Source organism: Monodelphis domestica, chromosome 7, assembly GCF_027887165.1.
Source record: "Monodelphis domestica isolate mMonDom1 chromosome 7, mMonDom1.pri, whole genome shotgun sequence".
NCBI lineage: Eukaryota > Metazoa > Chordata > Mammalia > Didelphimorphia > Didelphidae > Monodelphis > Monodelphis domestica.
The window spans coordinates 147,678,134-147,701,431 of NC_077233.1; the positions used below are offsets into that span (position 1 = coordinate 147,678,134).

General features: G+C 39.6%; 2 protein-coding genes across 7 annotated transcripts; one reads left to right on the forward strand and one right to left on the reverse strand.

The window, feature by feature from the left end:
* Window positions 1-274: 274 nt before the first annotated feature.
* Window positions 275-23,084, reverse strand: TIGD7 (tigger transposable element derived 7). Of its 4 annotated transcripts, none has more exons than XM_056805796.1 (2): window positions 22,976-23,084; window positions 275-3,683 (listed from the first exon to the last, which is right to left on the reverse strand). In XM_056805796.1, the coding sequence occupies exon 2, from the start codon at window positions 2,104-2,106 to the stop codon at window positions 445-447; it is 1,662 nt and encodes a 553-aa protein (XP_056661774.1). In that variant the 5' UTR covers window positions 2,107-3,683; window positions 22,976-23,084; the 3' UTR covers window positions 275-444. The 4 variants fall into 4 exon arrangements, with proteins under 4 accessions (XP_056661774.1, XP_056661775.1, XP_056661773.1 ...); XM_056805797.1 differs by lacking the exon at window positions 22,976-23,084 and adding an exon at window positions 5,655-5,734; XM_056805795.1 differs by lacking the exon at window positions 22,976-23,084 and adding an exon at window positions 5,386-5,694.
* On the forward strand, window positions 5,652-18,825 carry ZNF75A (zinc finger protein 75A). Of its 3 annotated transcripts, XM_007499105.2 has the most exons (7): window positions 5,652-5,790; window positions 8,714-9,262; window positions 10,843-11,050; window positions 11,840-11,931; window positions 12,308-12,434; window positions 16,588-16,698; window positions 16,830-18,825. In XM_007499105.2, exons 2-7 carry the CDS (start codon window positions 8,810-8,812, stop codon window positions 17,588-17,590), a joined length of 1,752 nt encoding a protein of 583 aa, XP_007499167.1. In that variant the 5' UTR covers window positions 5,652-5,790; window positions 8,714-8,809; the 3' UTR covers window positions 17,591-18,825. The 3 variants fall into 3 exon arrangements, with proteins under 3 accessions (XP_007499167.1, XP_007499170.1, XP_056661772.1); XM_007499108.2 differs by lacking the exons at window positions 10,843-11,050; window positions 11,840-11,931; XM_056805794.1 differs by lacking the exons at window positions 5,652-5,790; window positions 10,843-11,050 and having other exon boundaries at window positions 9,236-9,262.
* Window positions 23,085-23,298: the final 214 nt, after the last annotated feature.

Consider the following 23,298-nt stretch of genomic DNA (forward strand, 5'->3'; position numbering starts at 1 on the left):
GGAATGTTGTCTTATACTTTGTATTTTTCTTGGTTCCCTGCATAGTAATATATGTACTTAAAAAAAAAAGGCTAAAATGAAAAAAATGTTTAGGAGCATATTATATCACATTTACTTGCTAACAATTCTATCTCCTGGGCTTTGTGCATTATCCTGATAGGAAATGATGTTGGGATTTGGATTATAGATTTTTCCACATTATGCTCAATGAAATTTTTTTTAGCATTGTAAAATCTTCATATTGTCTGAAGCAGTAAACATCCAAAGCAGAGAATGTTGTAAAGAAATGCAAATTTTTATTACTTTCGAGTACTATGCACATTATAAACTAAAGATATAAATGGGCACTCCTACGTAATGAGACAAGTTAAATATTTTTAAAAATTCACAACAAGCCTGCTATATCAAACAGATAGCAAACACAATTCTTTTGACATTGAAGACTTAATTATTAGACCCAGAGGTTGAAGGCAAGTTAAAAGAATCTTTAATATTATGAACCCTTGGTTTTAAAAAGTTACCAACTTTAGAATGGGCTTTTCTCTGGGATTGTTTTTTGATTAGTTCTTGTTGCATCTCTTTGAGGGTGAAATAGAATCTTTGAAACTCAGGAGTGGCATCAACAAAGTCAAGAAGACAGTCCAAATTCTCTTGAACACTGGATAATTTAAACTTTGCTGAATGTTGTTCTGCCTCCTCTTCAACAACTCCTCCTTCCTGGGTAACTTCTCTAGTAACATCTTCTATTTTGGTGGGGTGATGTGCTTCATTATCTTCAGTTAACCACATCCTGACATCATCTAAATTTGTCTCCAGGTCACCACATCGCTTAAGAATTTCTCTGTAATCACCATTTTCTAAGCCTTGAATATTATATTCTGGTTCTTTTTTGTAAAGTAGATTTTCCCATGCATTTGCTATTGTTATTTGCTCTACTTCTTCCCAACTCTTTGCCCAGTTAAAAACTGCATTTTTTATGTCATAGGCTTTGATTTTTCCAACTGTTTTTTCTCCTCTTGTTTCTTGTTCTTCATCACTCTCATCAAAAATTACTAGGCTTTCTTCAAGCTGTTTCCATCTATAAAGTCGCTTGCAGCTCAAGATCACACCCTGATTCATTGGCTGAATAAATGATGTAGTGTTTGGGGGAAAGAAGATACATTTGATTCTCCCATCACTGCTCATTAGAGACTCAGCTGAAGGATGGGCTGGAGAATTGTCTAGGAGTAACACTGCTTTTACATCATTTTCATCCAATCTTAGGACATTAAGCTGAAAATCTCTAACTTCAGGAATGAAGTTTTGAAAGAACCATTCCGAAAACGATTCTCTGGTGAACCATGCATCTTTACTGGATTTATATATTACTGGTAAAGCATTTATATTATCCTTAATAGACTTAGGCTGCTTTGATTTTCCAATAATAACTGACTTCAATTTGTGGGTCCCATCTGCATTTGTACATAAAAGAGCCGATAGCCTTTCTTTGTTTATTTTCCGCCCTGGCATACATATATCTTTTTTGTTTGCCTGAATATTTTCTGGCATTGACTTCCAAAAGAGATCTGTCTCATCTTCATTGTATACCTGAGCCAGACATAATTTCTCTTCTTTTATAATCATGGATAGCTTTTGTCTAAAAGGTTCAACATTTTCTGAAACTGAATTCAGAATTTGTTCCCCACATACTTTTCGATTCCCAATTGCATGCCTGTTTCGAAATCTGAAAAGCCAACCAGTGCTAGCTTTAAAGTCCGTTCGACCAAAACACTGTGCAAATCTCTCAGCAGCAGCCTGAAGTTCCACACCTCTAACCGGAACACCAGCTGAACGCTTTTGTTGGTACCACATGTATACTGCATCATCAACATCACCATATTTGGCACCTGTTGTTCTTTTTCTTTTCTCTGCTCCTATTAATGGCATATCTTGTTTTAACACAAAGTCCAAAATCAATTTCTTATTTTTTTTAATGTCATAAAATGTTGATTTACTTATTCCAAATTCATCCATTACACTTTTAAGAGAGTGTCCAGATTCAATTCTACTCAAGACCTTCATTTTTTCCTCTAAATTCAATGTTGTATATTTTCCCCTCTTATTCATACTGATTTTTTTTTCAATATACAGAAACAAGGAAAATTGGGAGAAAAAATAGCAATATTGGATGACAATAAGTAAAAATTGAAAAACTCAGAGAGCACCAATATTGGTAGAAAAATATTGAGACAATGGAAGCTACAAGTGATATAGATTGATGGGAAGGTAATGACCTAACAATGAATATCAGAACATCAGAACAATGAACATCCCTCTGTCATGACCTTTAAAGACCACCACTACTGGGGATCTTCCTCTCTACTACAATTCTAGCACTATAGTGAACACTTCAAGAAAGATTTCAGTACCTCATTTCTCTTCAAATATGGACAGTCAGGAAGGACAGAAGCCCATATATTCACCTGGAAACCCCCCTTATAACCATATGAAAGAAGTTGTACAGTAGAACAGAAAGCATGGAAGACTGAGCATAGGCAGGGGAAGGGAGGTACAGCAAAGGAAAATCAAAGGATATCTAGACTCTCTAAAAAGGAAGTTGAAAGAATAAGAGAAGGAACCAGTTAGTAGGCTGAGATCAAATCTTTTTCTTTCTCAATGCTATGGCTTCATCTCACTGCTGAGAAAAAGAGTACAATTTAGTAGCTAATGAGCCTATAGGCTAGGAACCTGGGGTAGGTCTTTAGTCTTCCAGGACCTGCCATCTGTGCCATTTTGATGTTCTGGGAACTTGAGACAGGACACATTTTACTGAATAGTGAAGTCAATAAAGCAGCCTGTAGTATCAAAATAAATAAAATCTTGCCACATTCAATACATCTTGATAAATATCTTTTACATTTATCAAAATAACAGATTATGAATTATGTGGTTGATAATGACATTTCTACTCTGAGTGCAACTTTTCTTACATTCAGGTCATAGGTTTTAGAGATTGGATTTTCTATTACCTATGCTAAGCTAATCTCCCATTTTACAGATGAGGAAACTGAGTCTTAGAGATACTGGGTTGCTTAGTGTCACATAACTAGTAATCATCAGAATCACCTGTCTCCAAGTATAGTACTCTTTCCATCATACCATGGTTTTTGGTTCTTTTTTCTTATTCCTGATGTGAGGTCTCTAATGAATTACTTTTAAGTATAGCTTTCAATGAGGATCTTCCCCATACTTTGGATGCTTATAATACTGCAGAACTATGGTAATATTCAGGTGTCCAAATCTGAAAGCTTAAAAAATTTTCCCAAACTCAGAACATTTATAAGATTTCTTCTCTGACTTGATTTAAGAAAAATTCTTCTCATAATTGGGGTACTTATAATTTTTCTTCAGTGTAGCTTCTGGTGAGTTAGTTATGATAATAATTTTTAGCGGACTGAAGGCACTCTTAAAGGTTTAACTCAGAAATTTTTGATCTATTCTAAAAATCCTCCTGTGAGGGAGTGAGTTCACGTCGTCTCTTAACTAGGGGATTTTTCCACAACGGTTTCATTCTGTCTTTCCTTCATTTTAGCACAATCTCTTGTGGCCTTTCTGGTAACACTCTCTGTGATTTCAGTTTCTCAGAAATCTTCTGTTAGTTCTCTTGACGGTATGGAAATTTTAGTTGTCTTCCATTCCATGTACTGGGAAGAAAGAAAAGTATGTCAGGGAATGCCTGAAAAATTGACATTTCAGTTGTTTTATTTCCCTCAAGGATAGTAACTAATTTGAGTTCATTTCCTGCTGTGTGGATTTCTTGTAAGCCTCTCTCTCATGTGAGAATTCTCTATACTAAGGATGTAGGGTTTAACCTTCCCTTTCACTGCAAGTGAAATTCTGCTTAAATTCTGACTAGCTTAATTCTTAAATTCTGATTAATGGTGAAGATCCCATTGGACATGGCAGTCTATGCTGATAATGTAGTTTTAGAAAAGCCAAGAAGGGGACAGCTGGGTAGCTCAGTGGATTGAGAACCAGGCCTAGGTCCTAGGTTCAAATCTGACCTCAGACACTTCCCAGCTATGTGACCCTGGGCAAGTCACTTAACCCCCATTGCCTAGCCTTTACCACTCTTCTGACTCCAAGATGGAAGGTAAGGGTTAAAAAAAAAGCCAAGAACATGGGTCAAATTTAGCTTGAAAAGAGTTAAAAAAATAAAGTCTGTGCCTCAGTCAAGGACTGAATCATTCACTTTGGTTAGCAAACCATTACATGCACATTAACAAGTCATAAGAGAGAAAGGTAAAATTGTGGTCAATCAAGTGTAAATACGTACTGAATGAACACGTTTTGATCCCATCACAGCAATTCAAAAATTCACAGGATGTTAGGGCTGGAAGGGAACTTAAATAGACATTCTCCTACACTTCTTAACCTGAGGTCTGTGAACTTCTTTAATATCTTGACAACTATTTCAACATAATTGTTTTCCCCTGTAATCCTATGCATTTTGTTTTAGGTGTATAAAAGCATTATTTTGAGGAGGTCACAGGCTTTAATAGATTGTCAAACGGATCCATGACACAAGCCAAACCTCTCATTTCATAGAGAAACTTGGGAAGTGTGAGCATAAGTTGACTATAAACAATGAACTAAAAGAAAGTGATGTTATATTTATTTTTCTTCCACATTTTCTTCTTCCACTCTTCTCTCTACCTCCTCTATATAAACCTTGTTTGCCAAGAGACGCCCTCAATCAGTACTTAAATGTCCTCACCTAACGTCAAAATTCATCAAATATTACAACCACGACAAATTGTTTTATCTTCTTGGTGCTAAGGAAGTCAAGATCTTTGCAGGTTGTTGAATTAACTTGGAGGAGTACAGATAGGGCTCCCCAACCCCGCCATCCCCCCCACCCCGAGTCTTCCAAAGGAAGGCTGGAACTGTGGGGCATAGAATGTGTTCTCAAGCTCGGAAGCAAATGCCCAGAGAGTAACTCCCCTTCTATAATGTACATTCCGTTTCCCAAGCAAGAGCCTACCGAGAGGAAGGGAAGTGGGGCAGAAGAAGCAATCCTCTTCACTCATTTTGTGGATTCAGACATTTTCCTTAATCTCCCTGCACCCGCGTTTTCATCCCTAAAAGAAACACTTTGCAACACCTACGTCAGGAATTTTATGTGGAAGTCGAGGGAACGTGAAAAGCAGCAGCTTTTCGCCGTTCAGCAATATAAAAACAAGATTTCAGTGATTAAACCGAGGGCTGAACCTGAGGCGACGGAACCTCACGAAACGCCAACAAGCCTGAGCCCCAGGGATGCCCCTGAAGACCCAAGGACAAGGCCGGGGCAGGGGACCAGAGGATTATGGTGGTGAACCTTGAAGACGACACACGGGCCCTTACCAGGAGAGGCTCCGCGCCTGAAAGGTTCGCAGAAATCCTTCTGGTCGACTGGAAGTCACCCTCACCCTCCCTCCCATAGGAAAGGAACCGAAAAAGCCAAATGCTGAGCACCGTAAAAATAGGACGCAGACAGCCGCAGAACCCGGAAGCAGTCCTCTATACCCAGCACCACATGACAAGCTACTTCCGGTACCCTCCAGGATCGGAGCAGAACCCGGTAATCAGTGGCATTTACACCATCCCCTCATCCTCCAGCCTCTGAACCCTACCTAACACAGGAGAGGCCCCACTCCGGTATAGAAGGATATTAGCAAGCAGGCAGGGTCAAGCGGGCAGGCGTCAAAAGAACGTCACTTCCGGGTCCGGTCAGGGCCTAGTCAACACAGAACGCTGCTCTAGGAAGGGGTAAGATCCCGTGACTGGGAGACCCGCGGGAGCAGCGCCGGACCGGGTGGGCGGGAGTAACGAATATGGGGAGCTGCCGCTGTTCCTTCCCGCGGGCTTGGGGTGGCAGGGTAGAACCGAGGCTGACACCGAGTTTATTTCGCCTCAGATTGCTTTCGACCCGGGTTTCATACGACCCTCCCCTGAAGGGACGTGACGCAGCTTAACGTGACATCGTCTTAGGATGACGTGGCACGTGGGGTCCCTGCGGACCGAGAATAAAGGGGGATAACTGCTGTGCTCTTGTTAGTGAATTCTTCTTGGGCCCGCGTGAAGAGTTTCCACGCCATCCTTTTTTTTTAAAAACCCTTACCTTTTGTCTTAGAATCGATAAGTATAAATTCCAAGGCAGAAGAATGGTAATAGCTGGACAATCGAGGTTATGTCTTTCCCAGGGTCACACACCTAGGAAGTGTCTGAGTTCAAATTTGAATCCAGGACTTCCTGTCACCAGGCCTGACTCTATCAATTGAACCACCTAGCCCTTCTCCCCCACCTTTAGAGCCAATAGCTGGAAGGGACCTAAGAAATTCACCAGGGGGCAGCTGGGTAGTTAAGTGGATTAAGAGTCAGCCCTAGAGACAGGAGGTCCTAGGTTCAAATTTGGCCTCAGCCACTTCCTAGCTGTGTGACCCTGGGCAAGTCACTTGACCCCCATTGCCTAGCCCTTACCACTCTTCTGCCTTGGAGCCAATACATAGTATTGACTCCAAGACGGAAGGTAAGGGTTTAAAAAAAAAAAGAAATTCACTAGATCCAGGCTGCTTAGAGAAAGGATCTATTTGCCTGGCTCCCCATAGAGGAGCTCATCCGGAATAATGGCAACTTTTGCAAAGGCTTTCCATTTTACAGATGAGAAAACAGGCCAAGGGACATATCCTTACATATATATAAACTTTATTATGCCTTATATCCCTCTAGCACAGCACCTACCAAGTATGTAATTGATCTTTAATAAATGTTGAATGGAATATACCTTTGATGTACACAAGACTAGATACCATTACCCACATTTTACATATGAAGAAACTAAAAGTCAGGGAAGTAAAGTTTTCTGCAATGTGTCAAAAGTCATTCCTGTGCTGCACTGGATGATTCAAGTGCCTGAACATTGGATTAGGATCCTGGTGAGAGAGAGGCCCCATCACACATTCTCATTCACATCCCTGACCCAGTAACCAGCAGAGTTTAGAGGTGGCTATAGCAAACATAGTCACTAAAGTAATGTCTTTAGCAGCAAATTATTCTAAGCCACAGTCATCATGGAACTGGGGACAGGTAGTGTGACCTAGTGAATAGTTAGAAAAACTTTTATTGGCACATAGCAGCACTATAGGTCCTGGAAGGTGGTATCTCCTTGAATGCTGTTGTTTGTATGCAGGCTGAGCTGTGACTGAAAGTATATACATATAGCCAATTTGACAAGTTTTGTCATAGCTATCAGCTCTCCAGGAGCTCAAAGTTGGGCTATATCCAATACAGGCTGTGGGATTCTTTCCAAAGGGTAGGCCAAGTCAGAATGACTCTAGGAAGAGGAAGGGGTAGGACTACAGAGGACTAGAGGTCAGTTTCAGAGACCTCTCTTTTCTTCCCAGTTTTTCACATCTATTCTTGGCTTTATTTTTTAACATGAGATGTCCTTAATATAGAGAAAATATTAATTAAGTAAAATAATACTTTTAGGTTAACAAAATTTTCTTCACAAGTCTATGAAATAGGAAGTGTAAATTATCACTTCCCATTTTATAGACAAAGGAGGAAAGGCCCAGAAAGATCAGGTGACTTCCTTTTATTATAGTCCTACAGGTATGAAGTCTTGAATCTAGGACTTAAAACCAGGTTTTCTGATTTTAGATTCAACGATCATTGCTTTAGCTGATGGCTTCTACAGCTACCAACAAATAAGCCATTTCATACATTGAACCTTCCCTTTACAACAGAGAAAAGATCAAACTTCTCTTCTGAAGACAGATAATTATTTGTGAAAACTTAATAAAGATTTATAGGCAGGGGGCAGCTGGGTATCTCAGTGGATTGAGAGCCAGGCCTAGAGATAGGAGGTCCTATGTTCAAATATGACCTCAGACACTTCCCAGCTGTGTGACCCTGGGCAAGTCACTTAACCCCCATTGCCTAGCCCTTACCACTCTTCTGCTTTGGAACCAATACACAATATTGATTCCAAGATGGAAGGTAAGAGTTTAAAAAAAAAGATTTATAGGCAACTATGTTTGATTTTTCTACCCTCTTTGTGAGATCATTATTAGTAAACTAACATAAATTAAATTTTTGGCTAATCTCAAAGCCCTTCTTAACGAAATATGCTATATACTAGCCTTTCCCAAATCTTTTTTTCCCCCCCCAAACCTTAACTTGTCTTAGAATAGATACTAAGTATTTGTTCCAAGACAGAAGAGCAGTATGATTTAGGCAATTCAGAGTAAGTTATTTTCCCAGGTTCACACAGCAAGGAAGGAGGTCACATCTGAACCCAGATCTTCCTAACTCCAGGCCTGGCACTCTCCACTGAGACACCTTCTAAATCTTTTTTAGTTTTCAATTAGCAATAATCGCACTCATTGGCTACAATACTGCCACCACACAAAGCTTGCCAAATATTTTTAAAAAGGTGAGTTAAGTGATTTTCTCTGCTTTTCTGGATGTTAGAAGAAATGTTAGTGAATAGAAATGTGGCTATGAAGGGGATGTCAGGAAGGGAATGTCAGACCAGGGGGTAAAAAAGCAAGGTACCAGCAACCCACAAACTATAACCAGTTTTATAGAGTACCAGAATAGAAACTGCTCAGGGCTCCCAGGTAACACCAAATGAATAATGATAATAAGTTGTTTTTGCTGATATTAATATTTTTCTATCTGCCCTCAGGAAGATTAACCTAGCTTTCTACAGAAAAGAGAAGACATCCAACACCAGAAGTGTGAGCCCCAGCAAATCCACTGAAAGCAAGAGTTTTTGAATAGGATGATGGCTGTAGAGCTAATGGTGGCTGCAGATCTGAATCCCCAGATCCAGGCTTTATGGGAAAAAGAAGGGCCTCTAGAAGAAAACTCAAGAGAGAATTCAATCCAGAATCAGGAATTTGTCCTACAGAGTGATGAACTTGCTCCTGAGACCTGGCGAAAGCGTTTTAGGAGTTTCCAGTACCAGATATCAGCTGGTCCCCAGGAGACCCTTAATCAGCTTAGGGAACTTTGCCATCAATGGTTGCAGCCAGAGATTCACACAAAGGAACAAATCTTAGAACTATTGCTTCTGGAGCAGTTCATGAATATTTTGCCTGAGGAGACAAAGACCAGGGTTCAAGAGCATTCCCCAAGGAGCATCAGGGAGGCAATGACATTGGTAGATTTGCCATGCACACTAATAAGACAGAGAAAAAAAGACAGAAAGAAGATTCCTGACTTGGATAACAAGGTATGAGGAAAGTGGAGAAATGGAGGGATGAGATAGAAAATATTTTTCTTGTTCTCCCAGAACTTTTTAACCCTTTCTAAATGACTTAAACTCATGATTTTATAGTAAGAGGCTTTCTCATGAGCTAAAGTTAGTGCTCAGTACATTTGTCCACACTACTGAAATCTCAGAAGTTTCTTCCTCCCTTACCTGAGAAAAGAGAATGCCTTCTTACATCTTTTAGGGCCAAAATTATGGCTTTAACTTTGTTTCTAATCTCAGGTGTTTTATTTTTTGCAATGTTTTTATTTCCCCATCACAAATTCTGAATTTTGGATCATTAGAGTCTTTAACTAAAATCAGCCCAATATAGAATCAGTAAGGTTACTGAGTTTTGTAAGGGTTCTTGGATAATGACTTGCCTGTAACATTCCAGCTCCCAAGTTGGGCTGTCTGATGTTTTAAGTTTAGTGATTTTGTTTTAAAAAGTAATATTTCATTTTATTCATTTTTTGTAGTATAATATACATGATAAGAGTCTGAGATTGCTGATAGAGGAGTTTATATGACTGGATGGAATACAGTTTTTAAAAGTGGCTGTGTGAACTGTTAATATGGGTAATTGGGACATTGAGGGAATGCTGATGGGATATGGAAGTTGGTTGGTGGGCCTGAGTAGATTAAAGATAGGCTAATAAGACAATCTAGATGAATCAAGAAGGTAAAACTTGAATTCCTTCAGGTTCAATACAAATAATCAAGAAAGGAAAGAAAATAACAAGGGGAGGGGAGGAAAAAACAATGTAAAAGAAAAGAAAGGAGAAAGCAAAGAGGAGAAAGGAAAAAAAAGGGAAATGGATAGATAAGAAACCAGGAAAAATCTCAAAGAGAAAATAAATATATATACTAAGTTCATCTCTACGCTACACCAGGCAACTCATTTTCTGGCAAAGAAAAAGCTTCTGTCTTCCTCTTCTAAGTTTGTAAGTTTGCATAGAAAAATAAGCCATAATGACAAACAGCTGAACCCCCATTAACCTCTGGGCTCCATTCTGGAAAGCATCAGGCACAGTCTTTGGTTCTTGTGTACCCAGGGCTAGTCCATGCTTTGCACTACGAATAGTTCAACAAGGCCTTCCAACTCTGCTGCCCCTCCCCCCCAAAAAAACCCAAAACTTAAGTGTTGTAGGGAGCAGGAACCAAAATGAAGGATTTGGCTTGATGGAGAAACCAAGAGGAGAAAAAATAAGGAAAACTGACTTTAGCACTTCAAAAGATCTGTTTATTAACTAGTAACAAACATTACTATTCTGGTGACAAACTTAGCCAGACTAGTCTTCAGACAATGGATTATGCCTGTCACCAGGCCAATATCCAAAGCTTTTTTAGCTTGGTGGGATCTGCCAGATGTTGTACTCTACTGTTAAATTTTTTTGAGAGCTCAGCATTGCTGCTACATCATGATGAGGTAGTGTACCTCCTAACTTCTTCCAGAATCTCTTTTTAAAGGACTGAACTCTTAAGTACTCCTCTCTCCCCAAAATAAGGCTTCCTCTCTAGTCTAAGCCTTGTGGTAACAGAGGATGGGGATTAATTTCCAGGTTACAGTCCATGAGCAGGGACAACAAGTACTTTCGAAGGCAGCACCCTTGGAAGGATCATCGGAAGCACTAAGCTTCCATCTGGAGCCAGCAGAGCCCCAGCCTATGGGGGTGTTCCAAGAAGAGGAATTATGGAGTACCCACTCAAGACTACAGGAACCACTGAGCTGTGACCCTGAAAATGAGCTCCAGCCTGTGCAGAAGAGGGGTGAGGAGCTTCATCAATAATTTCCTCCTCTTAGGGGTGGTGATATTCAGTCAACAAGCATTTTCTGAACACTTCCTTGGTGCCCAGAGCTGTACTGGACCCTGGAGTGGACACAAAAGCAGAAAACACAACCTTACCCTTGAGGACACTACAGTTCATCATCAGGAAAGAGGGACTCTTCAGTGAAGGATGTGCAGGTCTCCCACATAGCCACAGATTGGAAAGTTGTTTTTTTTGGGCAAGAGTGTAGAAGCAAAGTGCTTCAGGTCAGGGAACACACAGAAATGAATGATGTTTTAGATTCTGCTTTCAGAAAAGATAAAAAAGGGAGGAACTTGGGCAGGGAAGGATACTGCATGGTGTTAGTTCTCCAGAGTTCTTAGTCAAAAGGCAGTGTATATTAGGATTGGCTGAGAAATGTAAAAGCAAAATGCCTAAATTTCATATTAAATACTGGAGAATGTAGCTAACTGGAATGATTTATCAATCCATAATAACCCTTTTCAAAACCCTTTTAACTGTAGTCTTGAAAACTGCCACTTATTGAGCAAAAATGACAGTGTCAGCCAAAAGAGGAATAAAGAGTAATGCCTCCATTTCCACTTTACTATTCATTTTCCTTTTGAACTGATGGAATTTTTATTTTCAATTGCAGTGCGAAGTTCACTTCTCCCAAAGCCCTACTGAAGTAATCAAGGGATCTCTTATATTTCAGAAATAAACCTAAGGTGTCTCTTTACACAAAAGATAGAAACATATTGTTCTCTGCCTTTTTTCTCCCCCCCTCAGCTCTACCTGCTCACCAGGTTCTTGTCCTTCCTGAGGAGAGAGCTATCAGAGAGTGGGAGGTGACATCTGTACTTTTCACACCTGAGTCCCAGGTGAGCTGTGGTTCCCAAAGTCCCACTTAAAATCACAATATTTCTAGCTAAATATGACCTTGTAGACATCTTTCCTTGCTTCCCATAAACCTAATAGTTCCTCTGAGAAATTTCATCTGCTATCTCCTGGGCACCTAGGCTTGTCATGCAAGGGAGCTGGGGAACTTATAGTTTGCTTATTTATTCCTTTGGCTGCCTTCTCCTTAACTCTTCCTTTCCTCTCCTTGCCATTTATCCAGGGGTTACATATGAGGTGCCAATATCATCATCCTGAATTCCTTTTACACAGTTAATTTCCTTGGGTCCTATTTGTTATCCAGGGATTAAAAGGTCAGGTTGATGGCAGGTAGTGAGCAGAGGCCTGTTCTCATTTCAGAGTCCTGTGACATTTGAGGATGTGGCCATGTATTTCTCTCAGGAAGAATGGGAGATATTGGGCCCCATTCAGAAGGACCTCTACAAGGATGTCATGCAAGAAACTTATGGGAACATGATTTCAGTAGGTAAGAACTCCATTATCTTAAAACCAATGTAGGGGAGGTTCTCTAATATGCTCATTTAAAAAAACAAACACTTTGCTTAATCAACAAAGATCTACCTTTTCTCCTTCCCAACCTACATTAAGAATTCAAGAAAAACAAAACCCATTGCAAGCATGGATAGTCAATCAAATAAAATTTCCACATTGGCCATGCCCTTAAAATATTTTGTCCCATTCTTCCTTTTGAATTCTTTGCTTTTTTTTTTTTAATCCTTACCTTCTGTCTTGGGTATTGGTTCCAAGGCAGAAGAGTGATAAGGGCTAGGCAATGGGGGTTAAATGACTTGCCCATGGTCACATAGCTAGGAAAGGTCTGAGGCTAGATTTGAGCCTAGGACCTCCTGTCTTTAGGCCTTGTTCCCAATCTACCAAGCTACCCAGCCTCCTGAATCCTTTACTTCTTTATGAGGAGTTGGGCAACGTTTCATTATTAGTCCTCCAGATTTTGAGTTGGTTATTATGCTGATAAGAGTTTGGCACAAGAGTAGTCAATCACATTTATATATCATAACTTATTCATTCATTCATTCCGTAGCTTATGTGTATCTTCTCAGATTCCCATTCTTTGCTGCCTTAGAGAGCTGTAAACATTTTTGTACATACTTAGAATTTATTTTGTTTACAATTAATTCCTCCGGGGGCAGCTGGGTAGCTCAGTGGATTGAGAGCCAGGCTTAGAGACGGGAGGTCTGGGTTCAAATTTGAACTCAGACACTTCCCAGCTATGTGACCCTGGGTAAGTCACTTGACCCCCATTGCCTAGCCCTTACACACTTTTCTGCCTTGGAACCAATATAGATTCCAAGATGGAAGGTAAGGGTTTTTAAAATTAAAGAAAAAAAAAGAATTAGTACCTCCCTTAATCTTTCCTCTAATTTGTCCTTATCTCTTCAGTTTCTCTGAGTGAAATAAATTTTTGTGCTCAACTCTGTATGTAAAGTCTATCTTTTGACCAGTTCAGATGAAAGTAAGGTTCAGGTTTCATCTGCTGACCTCATCCCCTTATTTCTTGTTTGCATAGATGTCTACTTGTGTACCCTAATTATAATCAGATAATTTCCAGTAACTTGGCTTTCCCTCTCTCTACATTCTTCTCTAAAGGTTATCAAGACATATCAGAACCACTTCCAGGCTTAAATAAACCTTCTATAAATCCTTATGATAGGGATCAGTGGGGGTACTTTTTAATAGGAATGCTTGTAAATCTTTTGTTTCATTAAAAAGCTACTCCCCCCCCCCCCCCTTTCTTTTATATTTATTTATTTATTTTTAAGCCCTCCTTCTGTCTTGGAGTCAATACTGTGTATTGGTTCCAAGGCAGAAGAGTGGTAAGGGCTAGGCAATGGGGATCAAGTGACTTGCCCAGGGTCACACAGCTGGGAAGTGTCTGAAGCCAGATTTGAACCTAGGACTTCCCTGTCTCTAGGCCTGGCTTTCAATCCACTGAGCTACTCAGCTGTGTGCCCCCCTCCCCCGCCATACTTATTTTTGCTGTTGTTTGCAAGTTATTCTCGGTAGTAAGTCTAGATCCTTTGCTATGGGTAGATCATATTCCAAATTCCTTGACAGTGTTGGCTTCTAAATCATGTGTGAATCTGATTGTGGTTTCTTGATACTTGGACTCTTTCTTCCTGGTTGCTAACAGCATTTTTCCTTTGGCCTGACAGTTTTAGATTTTTTGCCTGAAATGGCCCTGGGAGTTTTCATTTTGAGATTTCTCTCAGGATGTAACTGGTGACATTTACACAGTTTTGTTTTTTATAAGGTTTCTTGAAATAGGATCTTGAAGTTAGGCTTTTTTTTTTGTGGTGGTTACATTGTCCAATGATTCTTCAACTCTTTTTCCTTGATTTGTCTTCAGGTCAGTTGTTTTGCTCTGAGATACTTTACACGTCTTAAACTTTTCCATACTTTGATTTTGTTTGAATATTTCTTGTTCACAAAGGCACTAGTTTCCATTTGGTCCACTTGTAATTTTCTGGAAGATTTTTGCATGGGCAAGGATTTGTGCCTCTTATGCTAAAGTGTGTACCTCTTGTTTTCAATTTTTTCTTCAAGTGCTTTCATTTCATTAATATAAACATTTTCTTTAAATTTCATGCATTCTAGGAATTTTAGTTGAGTTTATGCCGAAGCTGAGTTTGTCTCTGAGGCATAGTTTATAGCTATTTTAGAGTAATTCTTTTTTTCGTGTTTGAGTGTTGAGAGTCCTTGCCACCATAATAGCTTATTATGATGTGGCTTTTTTCTTCTTCCTTCCCCCATATTCTTCTAGCTTACTTTCAAACTTGATGTTTTGGTCTGGGCTATGCCACAGTTTTGGAGGGAAAAGCTAGGCTGGTGCTATTGATTCTTTCTTTGGGTATTTAGTAATATGTTATTCTAGAATTTCAAGAACAGGCTGGGGACTTTCAAGCTTTATTATTCCCAGGCTGGTCTGATCCAGGGCAAAGTCTGGTTGCTGCCCCTCCTGGTCTGAGCTCTGCAGTTTGCCAACTCAAGTGTGATCTGTAGACCAAGGTAAAGTAGACTACTGCTGCACTCAGCTCCTATTAGCCAGCTGGAAAGCTCTGTTGGTTCAAGTAAGTAGAACTATAGCTCTCCTTTGGTCTACTAGGATTTCTGTCTAGGCTCATTCTTCTCAAGTCTGAGCTAAGTGTTAAAAGTGAGACCTTACTCTGAGCCATACCACTGCTGTGATGGGCTTCTGAACTTTCTCTGTACATAGTCTAGGGCCTTTCTACCTGAGAACACCACTCCCCTGGTCAAGTCCCTTTCTTAGTGACCTGGAATTGGATAGTAGGCAACAAAGTTGCCAGTATGTACTTGTCCCTGTCACAATATCCTGGTATGGGTCTGAGCCTGAGATTTCCTCTTGCCCTATTACACAGCTACTCTGGGTGCTCTCTACCAACACACTCCTGATCTGACCCTCTCTCCAGTGTCTACAGATCTCCCAGTCTGCTTCCTTATGTTGTCCTGGACCAAAGAACTCACTGTGCCATTTTCTGGATTTCCCTGTTGATTTTGTGATTCTTCTATATCTGTATATTGGAGTTTGTGGAACAGAGCTCACTGACTGCTACCTATCACTTCACCTTCTTGGCTGTTCTTAGAATGCACCTAGAGGATTGAAACATATCTTTTGAACATGGCCAGTACAATAATGTTTTGCTTGATTATGCATATTTGTTACAAGAGGTTTTTTGTTTATTTTAATGGAGGGAGGTGGGTAAGAGGAAAAGAAATTTTTGTTAATTGAAAACAAAATACATTTTTTAAAATGTCCAAATACTCACTACCACAGAGCTCTTCTATCAAATTCAAATAACTTTCCTTTTTCAAACTTGAAATAGAGGGTTCAAAGTATTTAATCTCTCATCCATGTAGAAGTTTGTGTTGTCTCTTATGGATCACATATTTTCTAAAGGAATAAATCTTCAAAAAATAAAATTCTTTACCTCTTTTTAAATAATTTCCTTATGCTAGTGATCTTTATGACAAAAAGAAAAATACAAAAAGCTGATAGATGTCTGGCTTATTGAATTCCCAAGGCTGGTGAATTTCTCTCCAAGCCTTTTCCTGTTATCAGTAGCCCAAGGGTTGGGGACCAGTCCTGAACAGTTTTTGGTCCCCCAAATCCTGGAGTTTCAGATCACCAATTCATGGAACCAGTTTTGAGAATCTAACAAATTAAACAATAATCATGCTTGCATTTACTTTATTTCCATGTTGCTGTCTCTGGAATTTTCTATACTTCTACTTAAGTCAGTTTTAATACAGAACAGCTTCAAATCTACCTTTCAGGGTTAAGAGACTGTCACATATTATTAAAAACCAGTTGATTAATTGAGTGATAAATATGCCCAGGATTTAAAATGTTCCCGCTCTTCTTCCTCCTCAACACAGAGTAAGAAAATATTCAGGGAGAAAAAAATTGACTTATGTTCATCCTTCAGAGGTAGTGTGGTGCAGGAAAAAGAGCAGTCAGAAGATCTGTGTTCAAATCCTAACTGACAACTTCTAAGAAGTCATTTGGTCACATTTGAAATATGCTCCTAAGTTAGTAACAAAAATCATTGTTAAGGTGACAAATACTTATTTCTTTTCCTCAGCATTGTTTATGATTCCCAAACCTGAACTGATATCCTGTTTGGAGCAAGAGAAAGAGCCATGTGTCACAAATTCTAAGGAATCCAAAGAGATCCCCAAAGATTCTAATACAGGTGAGCAATGAATGAGAATGATCAGATTAACACTCTTATATTCAGTGCTTTCAGGATCTTAGCATTTTTAGAAATTCTGTTATTTACTTTTATAAACTATCATTGATTTTTTTCTTTTCTCCCCAAAATAGAAATGACTGATTCTTCTATTTGTCCTAATGGGATTAATGCCACAATTGAGAATGAAAAGCCTGAGGAAGTATATCATATTCCCTTAGAAATACAAGCATCAGATGATACTTTATCTGAAAAGACTGATGGGGAAGTTTTCAAGAGAACAGAATTGAAAGAAGTTCATGAGAACAAGTGTAGGGAAGAAAAGCCACAGCACAATTTCCCTGTAGGAAAATGGAAGAAATACTCTCCCTGGAAAAAAAGTCTACGGAAACTAATGGAGACCCACAAGAAAGCCTATACAGGAGAAAAACCTTTTAAATGTCATATATGTGGGAAAAGCTTCAAAGTTAGTTCTGACCTTATCAAGCACCAGAGAGTCCACACTGAAGAACGACCCTATAGATGTCAAGAATGTGATAAAAGGTTCCGATGGAGTTCAGATCTTAATAAACACTTGATGACACATCGAGGAATTAAGCCACATAGATGCTCCTGGTGTGGGAAAAGCTTCAGTCAAAATACAAACCTTCTTACACACCAAAGAACACACACAGGAGAGAAACCCTTTAAGTGTCATGAATGTGGAAAAAGATTCAGTCAGAACTCTCATCTCATTAAGCACCAAAGAACCCACACAGGTGAACAACCTTATACATGTAGCATGTGTGGGAGAAACTTCAGTAGGCGCTCAAGCCTTTTAAGACATCAGAAACTCCACAGAGAAAAGGAAACAGTGAGTGTCCTCATTCTGAAGGAAAGCTCAAAGTGGAGCTGAAATCTTAAAAGATAAAATTTATATGAATTTTTCAATATTTGAAAAATGTTAAAAACCCCACTCTTCTTTAAAGAGAATTTAAATAGACTATGCAGGAGGGAGTGGCAATATTTCTAGTATTTAATGATTTGTTGCTTAACAAAAAATTTCTTTTTAGCACAGCTATACTTAGATTTTATCTTGACAAAAAAAAAAAGTATATCTTACCAAAAACCTACTCTTCAAAGAGTAGATGCTGTATAAAGCCAAAGAATACTCTTCATGTACATGAAATATGGAAAGGAATATTCATCATGAATCAAACTTTTCTGACCCTCTCAAGAACACAAATTAAAATTACTATCAGAAATGATATTTCCTAAAACAAAGGGCACACACAGAAAATGAGAATCGTTAGCTTCGCTGTTGCAAGTATACCAGTTTCAATATTCCTATTCCAAATTCTGTGCTGCAGAGATATCCTAAATTATGATGTTTCCAAGCATTTCAGCTAGTTTGTTGTTTTTTTTTTGGGGGGGGGGCGTCTCTTGCTTATAAACCACAAGATTGACTACTCCTAACTTCTTGCCTTAAATTTCATACCTTTTATGGTCAAACCCTGTTGCTCAATTCATTTTTTTGCTGTGCTAACCCCATGCTTATTTAGTCTGCAGAAAAAGCTATGGAGTAAAAAGAACGTCAGCTCTCAAATCTCTTGACAGATGTTTTATGGAAGACGATGGACAGCAAGCTATTCTCCATCTTTTATAAAACAAAATTGGGTTAGAATTTACATCAGGAAGGAGATTTGGGATTAGATGTAAGGAGTCATTTTCCAGTACATATATATCACCAGGTTTTGGAGGGAGTTAACTAGGAAAGTTATATTATAGAATTTCCTTACCTGGAAAAATGAAAAAGAGTATAGAGCAGCCTTGCAATAGAGCATCTGCCTAAGGGCCAAAAGAAAAGGGATCGGCTCCATATTTGTCACCTTTTAGTTAAGATTCCATGGAAAACTGGAAACTTATTTATTACATGCAAGACCTTGTCTTCTCTTAGCTTCGTGATGTGGAAAGCACTTAAAAGATTTGGGTATGAAGGGGATAGTTTGTCAACTGGTATTGTTAAATGTTGGTAATATTGGGAAAACAACATGTTCTCTGTCTTCCATTTATAAACTTTTAATACATAGGAACTGTATTTTTTGGTACATGACACACAAATGTACACATAATAAAAGCTGATAACTTCAATGGGTCGGTTTTTATGGTTTTGCAAATTTATCAATCTGTCAATTAACAAGCATTTTTAAAGTGCCTGTTTTGTGCTAGGTACTGCGCTGGTTGCTAGGGATACAAATAATGAGATAATCCCTATTCGCAGGAAGCTGAATTTTGAACCTTTTATGGTCAAATCCTCTTGTTCCATTCATTTTTTCTGTGCTAATCCCATGCTTATTAGACTGCAGAAAAAGCTGTAGAGAAAAGAAAAAGTCAGCTCTCAAATCTCTTGACAGTTATTTTATGGAAGATGAGACAGCAAGCTATTCTCCATCTCTGATAAAACAATTGAGTTCATTCCTGATTAGCCCTGATTAGGGCATAGCCTTGCATGGAAATCACATAATCAGAATTGAAGAACTGGAAAGGACCTTTAAAATTATCTAGCTCAGTCTTTTAATTTTCAATGAGAAAATCCAGAGGTTGTAACATGTTTATGGTCACACAGCTAGAGAAGGAAGCAAATCCATTTTAAAGCAGGCTATCCAGGGCTGTATAAAATAGTCTCTTCTGAAGCCTGGTTTCTCCACAGCAGTTTTAGCCTTGCCTGCATTCCCAGGTTCATGTTCCTTCCTCTCCTTGTCTCTCCAACATTAATCTCATTTCAAGATCAGAAAGGGCCAAGCAAGTAAGTGGCAGAAATGTGAGATAGATAACCTGTCAAGTGATGCTATGACCTAGAAGTTTTCTGTCCTACAGAATCTCCTTAAAACCATTTTAAGGGTCACTTCTCCTCATTACCATATTACTACCCCCACCCCACCCCACCCACATCTCCCCAGGTCAATCAGAATACTTCCTTTTTCTTTTTTTTAAAACCCTTACCTTCCATCTTGGAGTCAATACTTTGTAGTGGTGTAGTGGTAAGGGCTAGGCAGTGGGGGTCAAGTGACTTGCCCAGGGTCACACAGCTGGAAAGTGTCAGTGCCAAATCTGGGAAGGTCAGATTTGAACCTAGGACCTCCCATCTCTAGGTCTGATGCTTAATCCACTGAGCTACCCAGCTGCCCCCAATACTTCCTTTTTTTGGAGCTTTGCACTTCTCTAGTCTCAGCCTCCATATGTATGAACAATTAGGCATGAAGGTGAAAATGTTTTTTTTTTTTTTAAAGCATTTTTGGGTCCCTCTGAAACAAACTAGAGGATAATGACAAAGGTCTAGGCCAGGCACTTCAAATGAAGCCCACTTATTCTTTGTGAGTTAGTGCTCTCACCCATTTGGTAGTTATTATCAAGCACTCACCAATATTAAAGCAGTTGCTCTAGTTGCAATGCAACTTTTTTTTCCCCCTACTGTTACCTTCAGCATTCTCAGTGATTGTGATACTACTCTGTCATGCTTTAGGCAGCAAGGTGGATTTGGCATTCTATAAAGGAAAAATCTGCTAGGAAAAAGAATTCTGGCCCAGGAAAGATTGATTTTTAAGTATTGGACTAGAGCTTCAGGGGTCTCCAAATAAAAAGCAAATGATGAGGCCCTAAAAAGGTGGGGAATTTTGTTAGTGCCTGGGAGGCAGTTCCAATTCGATTCAATACACATTAAGCACCTGCCTTGGACAAACACTAGTTGCTGTCACTGTGGAATTTATTTATATTCTCTTTGGGGCCAGAGAGTATAACACATTTGCCATTTTGATAAATATTAAATGCCAACTACTTGCAAGCACCTTCAAAGACTTATGCTTTATTAAACAGGCATAGGATGAAGACATGAGTAAATTGTAAATTAAGATTAAGAAGGAAAAGAGGACCCCAGAAAGTTCATGTCATGAACCAAACCTGGAAGGAACACCTTCCAGGAAGAAGGGGAAGCCCAGGCAAAGACACTAGGTGGAGAAAGAATAACAAGTTTGGAAAACAGCTTGAAGGTCAGCTTGATTAGGACATACATAGCATGCCAGATGGGAGCAAAACATTGTAAGTCTGGAAAGATAGGCTTAAATCAATCTGTGAAAGGCTTTAGGAAGTTAATTAATTTTTTTTGAACAGGGAGAATGGTGTTATCTTTTTCCCTCTAATCTTTTGTTTTTTTTCAATTACATGTTGAAAAAATTTTTAACAATTGTTATCTGACTTTTTGTGATTCAGATTCTTTCCCACCCCTCCCTGCTCTCTGAGACAGTAAATAGTCTGATGTAGATTATGCCAGTGCTATCACGCAATACATATTTTTATATTCCTCATGGAATGGTATTATCTTAACTATTTTAGGAAGATTATTTTGGAAACTGTATGGATTAATGCCTGGAGAGGAGATGAACTGAAGCAGAAAGGCCAATCGGAAAGCTAATATTAGTGGTCCAAGCAAGTGATGATGAACTAAACTAGGATAGTTGGCAACTGACTGGATATAGAGGAAGAAAAGATTCTTAAATTGTGTATCTGGGGGACCAGAAGGGTGGTAGCATATTCTATAGAAATAGGGAAGTTTGGAGCAAGGCAAGGTTTGAGTAGAAGTAGGAGACAATCAATTACATTTTGAACATAATTAATTTGAAAGAATAGGACTTAAGACTGATATACCCAGCCAGAAAGTTAGTTTGGAATTCAAGAAGGAGCTTAGGTGTGGATATATACTAGAGTTGAAAGTCATCTACATAGAAATGACATTTGAACTTACTGGAGATCATTAAGGTAAAATGATAAAAGGGTCAAGAAGGTCCAGGACAGTTTTGGGCAGGACATATAAGCTGATCCAGCAAGGATACTAGGAGTAGGATACAAAGGTAGGAGGAAAACCAGGGAAAATTAATGTCATGGTAACTAAGGGAAGCATACCCCAGAGAAAGGGATTGCCAATAGTATCCAAGAGTATAAAGTGGTCACAAAGGAGAAGTATGAGGAAAAATTATCAAATCTAGCAATTAGATTACTGGTAATTTTGGACAGTATAGTACTGGTAAAGAAAGTCATCACCAGAGTTTAAGAAATGAGGAAGTAGAGACAAAACATTTAGATGAGGTTTTTTTTTTTCTTTCTAGGAATTTGCTGGTGGAAAAAGAACTACAGAATCACAGCTCCAGGGCAGGTCATTTAATCTCCTGTAGGCTCAGTTTTTTAATCTATGAAAATGATGACAAAACCTCACCCGGATATTGTGAGGCTAAACTGAAATATGTTAAGTATCTTGCTAATTTTAAATCACTACATACATGCATCTGATTTAGAATTTGATAACTTCCTTAATTGTGAAAGCAGAAAAAATTTCACCTAGAAAAGGCCACTAAGTCCTTGAAAAAGATAAGTGGTATATACAAACCCTATCTTTTGTGCAACTTAGGTCCCTAGCTGAATAGGACCTTTTCCTCATGTTCCCATTACCTGGGAATGCTCTTCTCACTCTATTCTGTTATCTGTATCCATTCTTCCAAGCCCAGCTCAAGTCCCACTTCCTCCATTTAGGCCCAACAATTTTTCTCTGAATTTTTAGAGCCATTTTCTTTACTCTTTCAGATTCCATAGGAGGGGGTGGAAGGGAAGAAAGGCTCTTAAGTGATTATCTAGCCCAATTCACCCCATTTTAGATTAGGAAACAGATCCACTGAGTGGCCTGCCCAAGGCTGCACAGCTAGAGAACTGCATTGCCAGTCTTGGAACTCATCTCCTTGCCTCAAGCCAGTGATCTTTCAAATGTTATCTCACTTCATACCTGGCCAACATTGTCGCTGCTTTGAAGTTAAGGACTATCTTTTAATCCCCTCCTGTGATCTCTACAAAACCTAAAGCATGTTCAATTCTCCCTCCCAGGATGTAGGCGGTCTTAAGGGTGCAGGGACACCTTCCATCCATCTGACTTAAGAGGTAAATCCTAAAATGTAGCTTTTGGCACATGATGGTCAAGTTTGGCTTCCCCAGAGCCCCAGGGCCATTCAGAGGCGCAGAGGGAACCCTGGCCTTCTGCCTGCAAACTCGCGCACTAGACTTTGCCGTCCCCTAGTGCGCCGCGATTAAATAGACACAAACTTCATTGGCTGAGATGCAAGTGTGAATCAGACGAGTATCTGATCCACGAATGGCTCACAAATCACTTTCAATTATCCTTTGCTTGCATCTGCAAAGTGTATAGTTATCAGTGGATCCTGTAAGGCCTCCCTACCGAGCCCAGGGTCCGTCCCTTTCTCACCCACGGCCTCAGTCTCCAGGGCTTCCACTGCTCCTGCACTGTCTGGATATCTGTCCCTGGGGAGAGCAATCAGAAGCCGCTTTGGTTCCAGCACCAGCGCCTTCGTTCGGGTCTCCAGCTTCGACCGCTTAGAACAAAGCTCCGGGGATCGGCGGAGCCCTCCCAGGCCCGCCGCCTCCCGCCCCCTTCTCGCGTGGCACTCACGCCTCAGGGGGTCTGGGCAGCCCGACCATCCTTCCTGGGGAAGATGCCAATCTAGGCTCCTCACCGGTCTCCGCCGTGAGAGGGAGCTCTGGCCAGTGGCCCAGGGAAGGGCCCTAAGC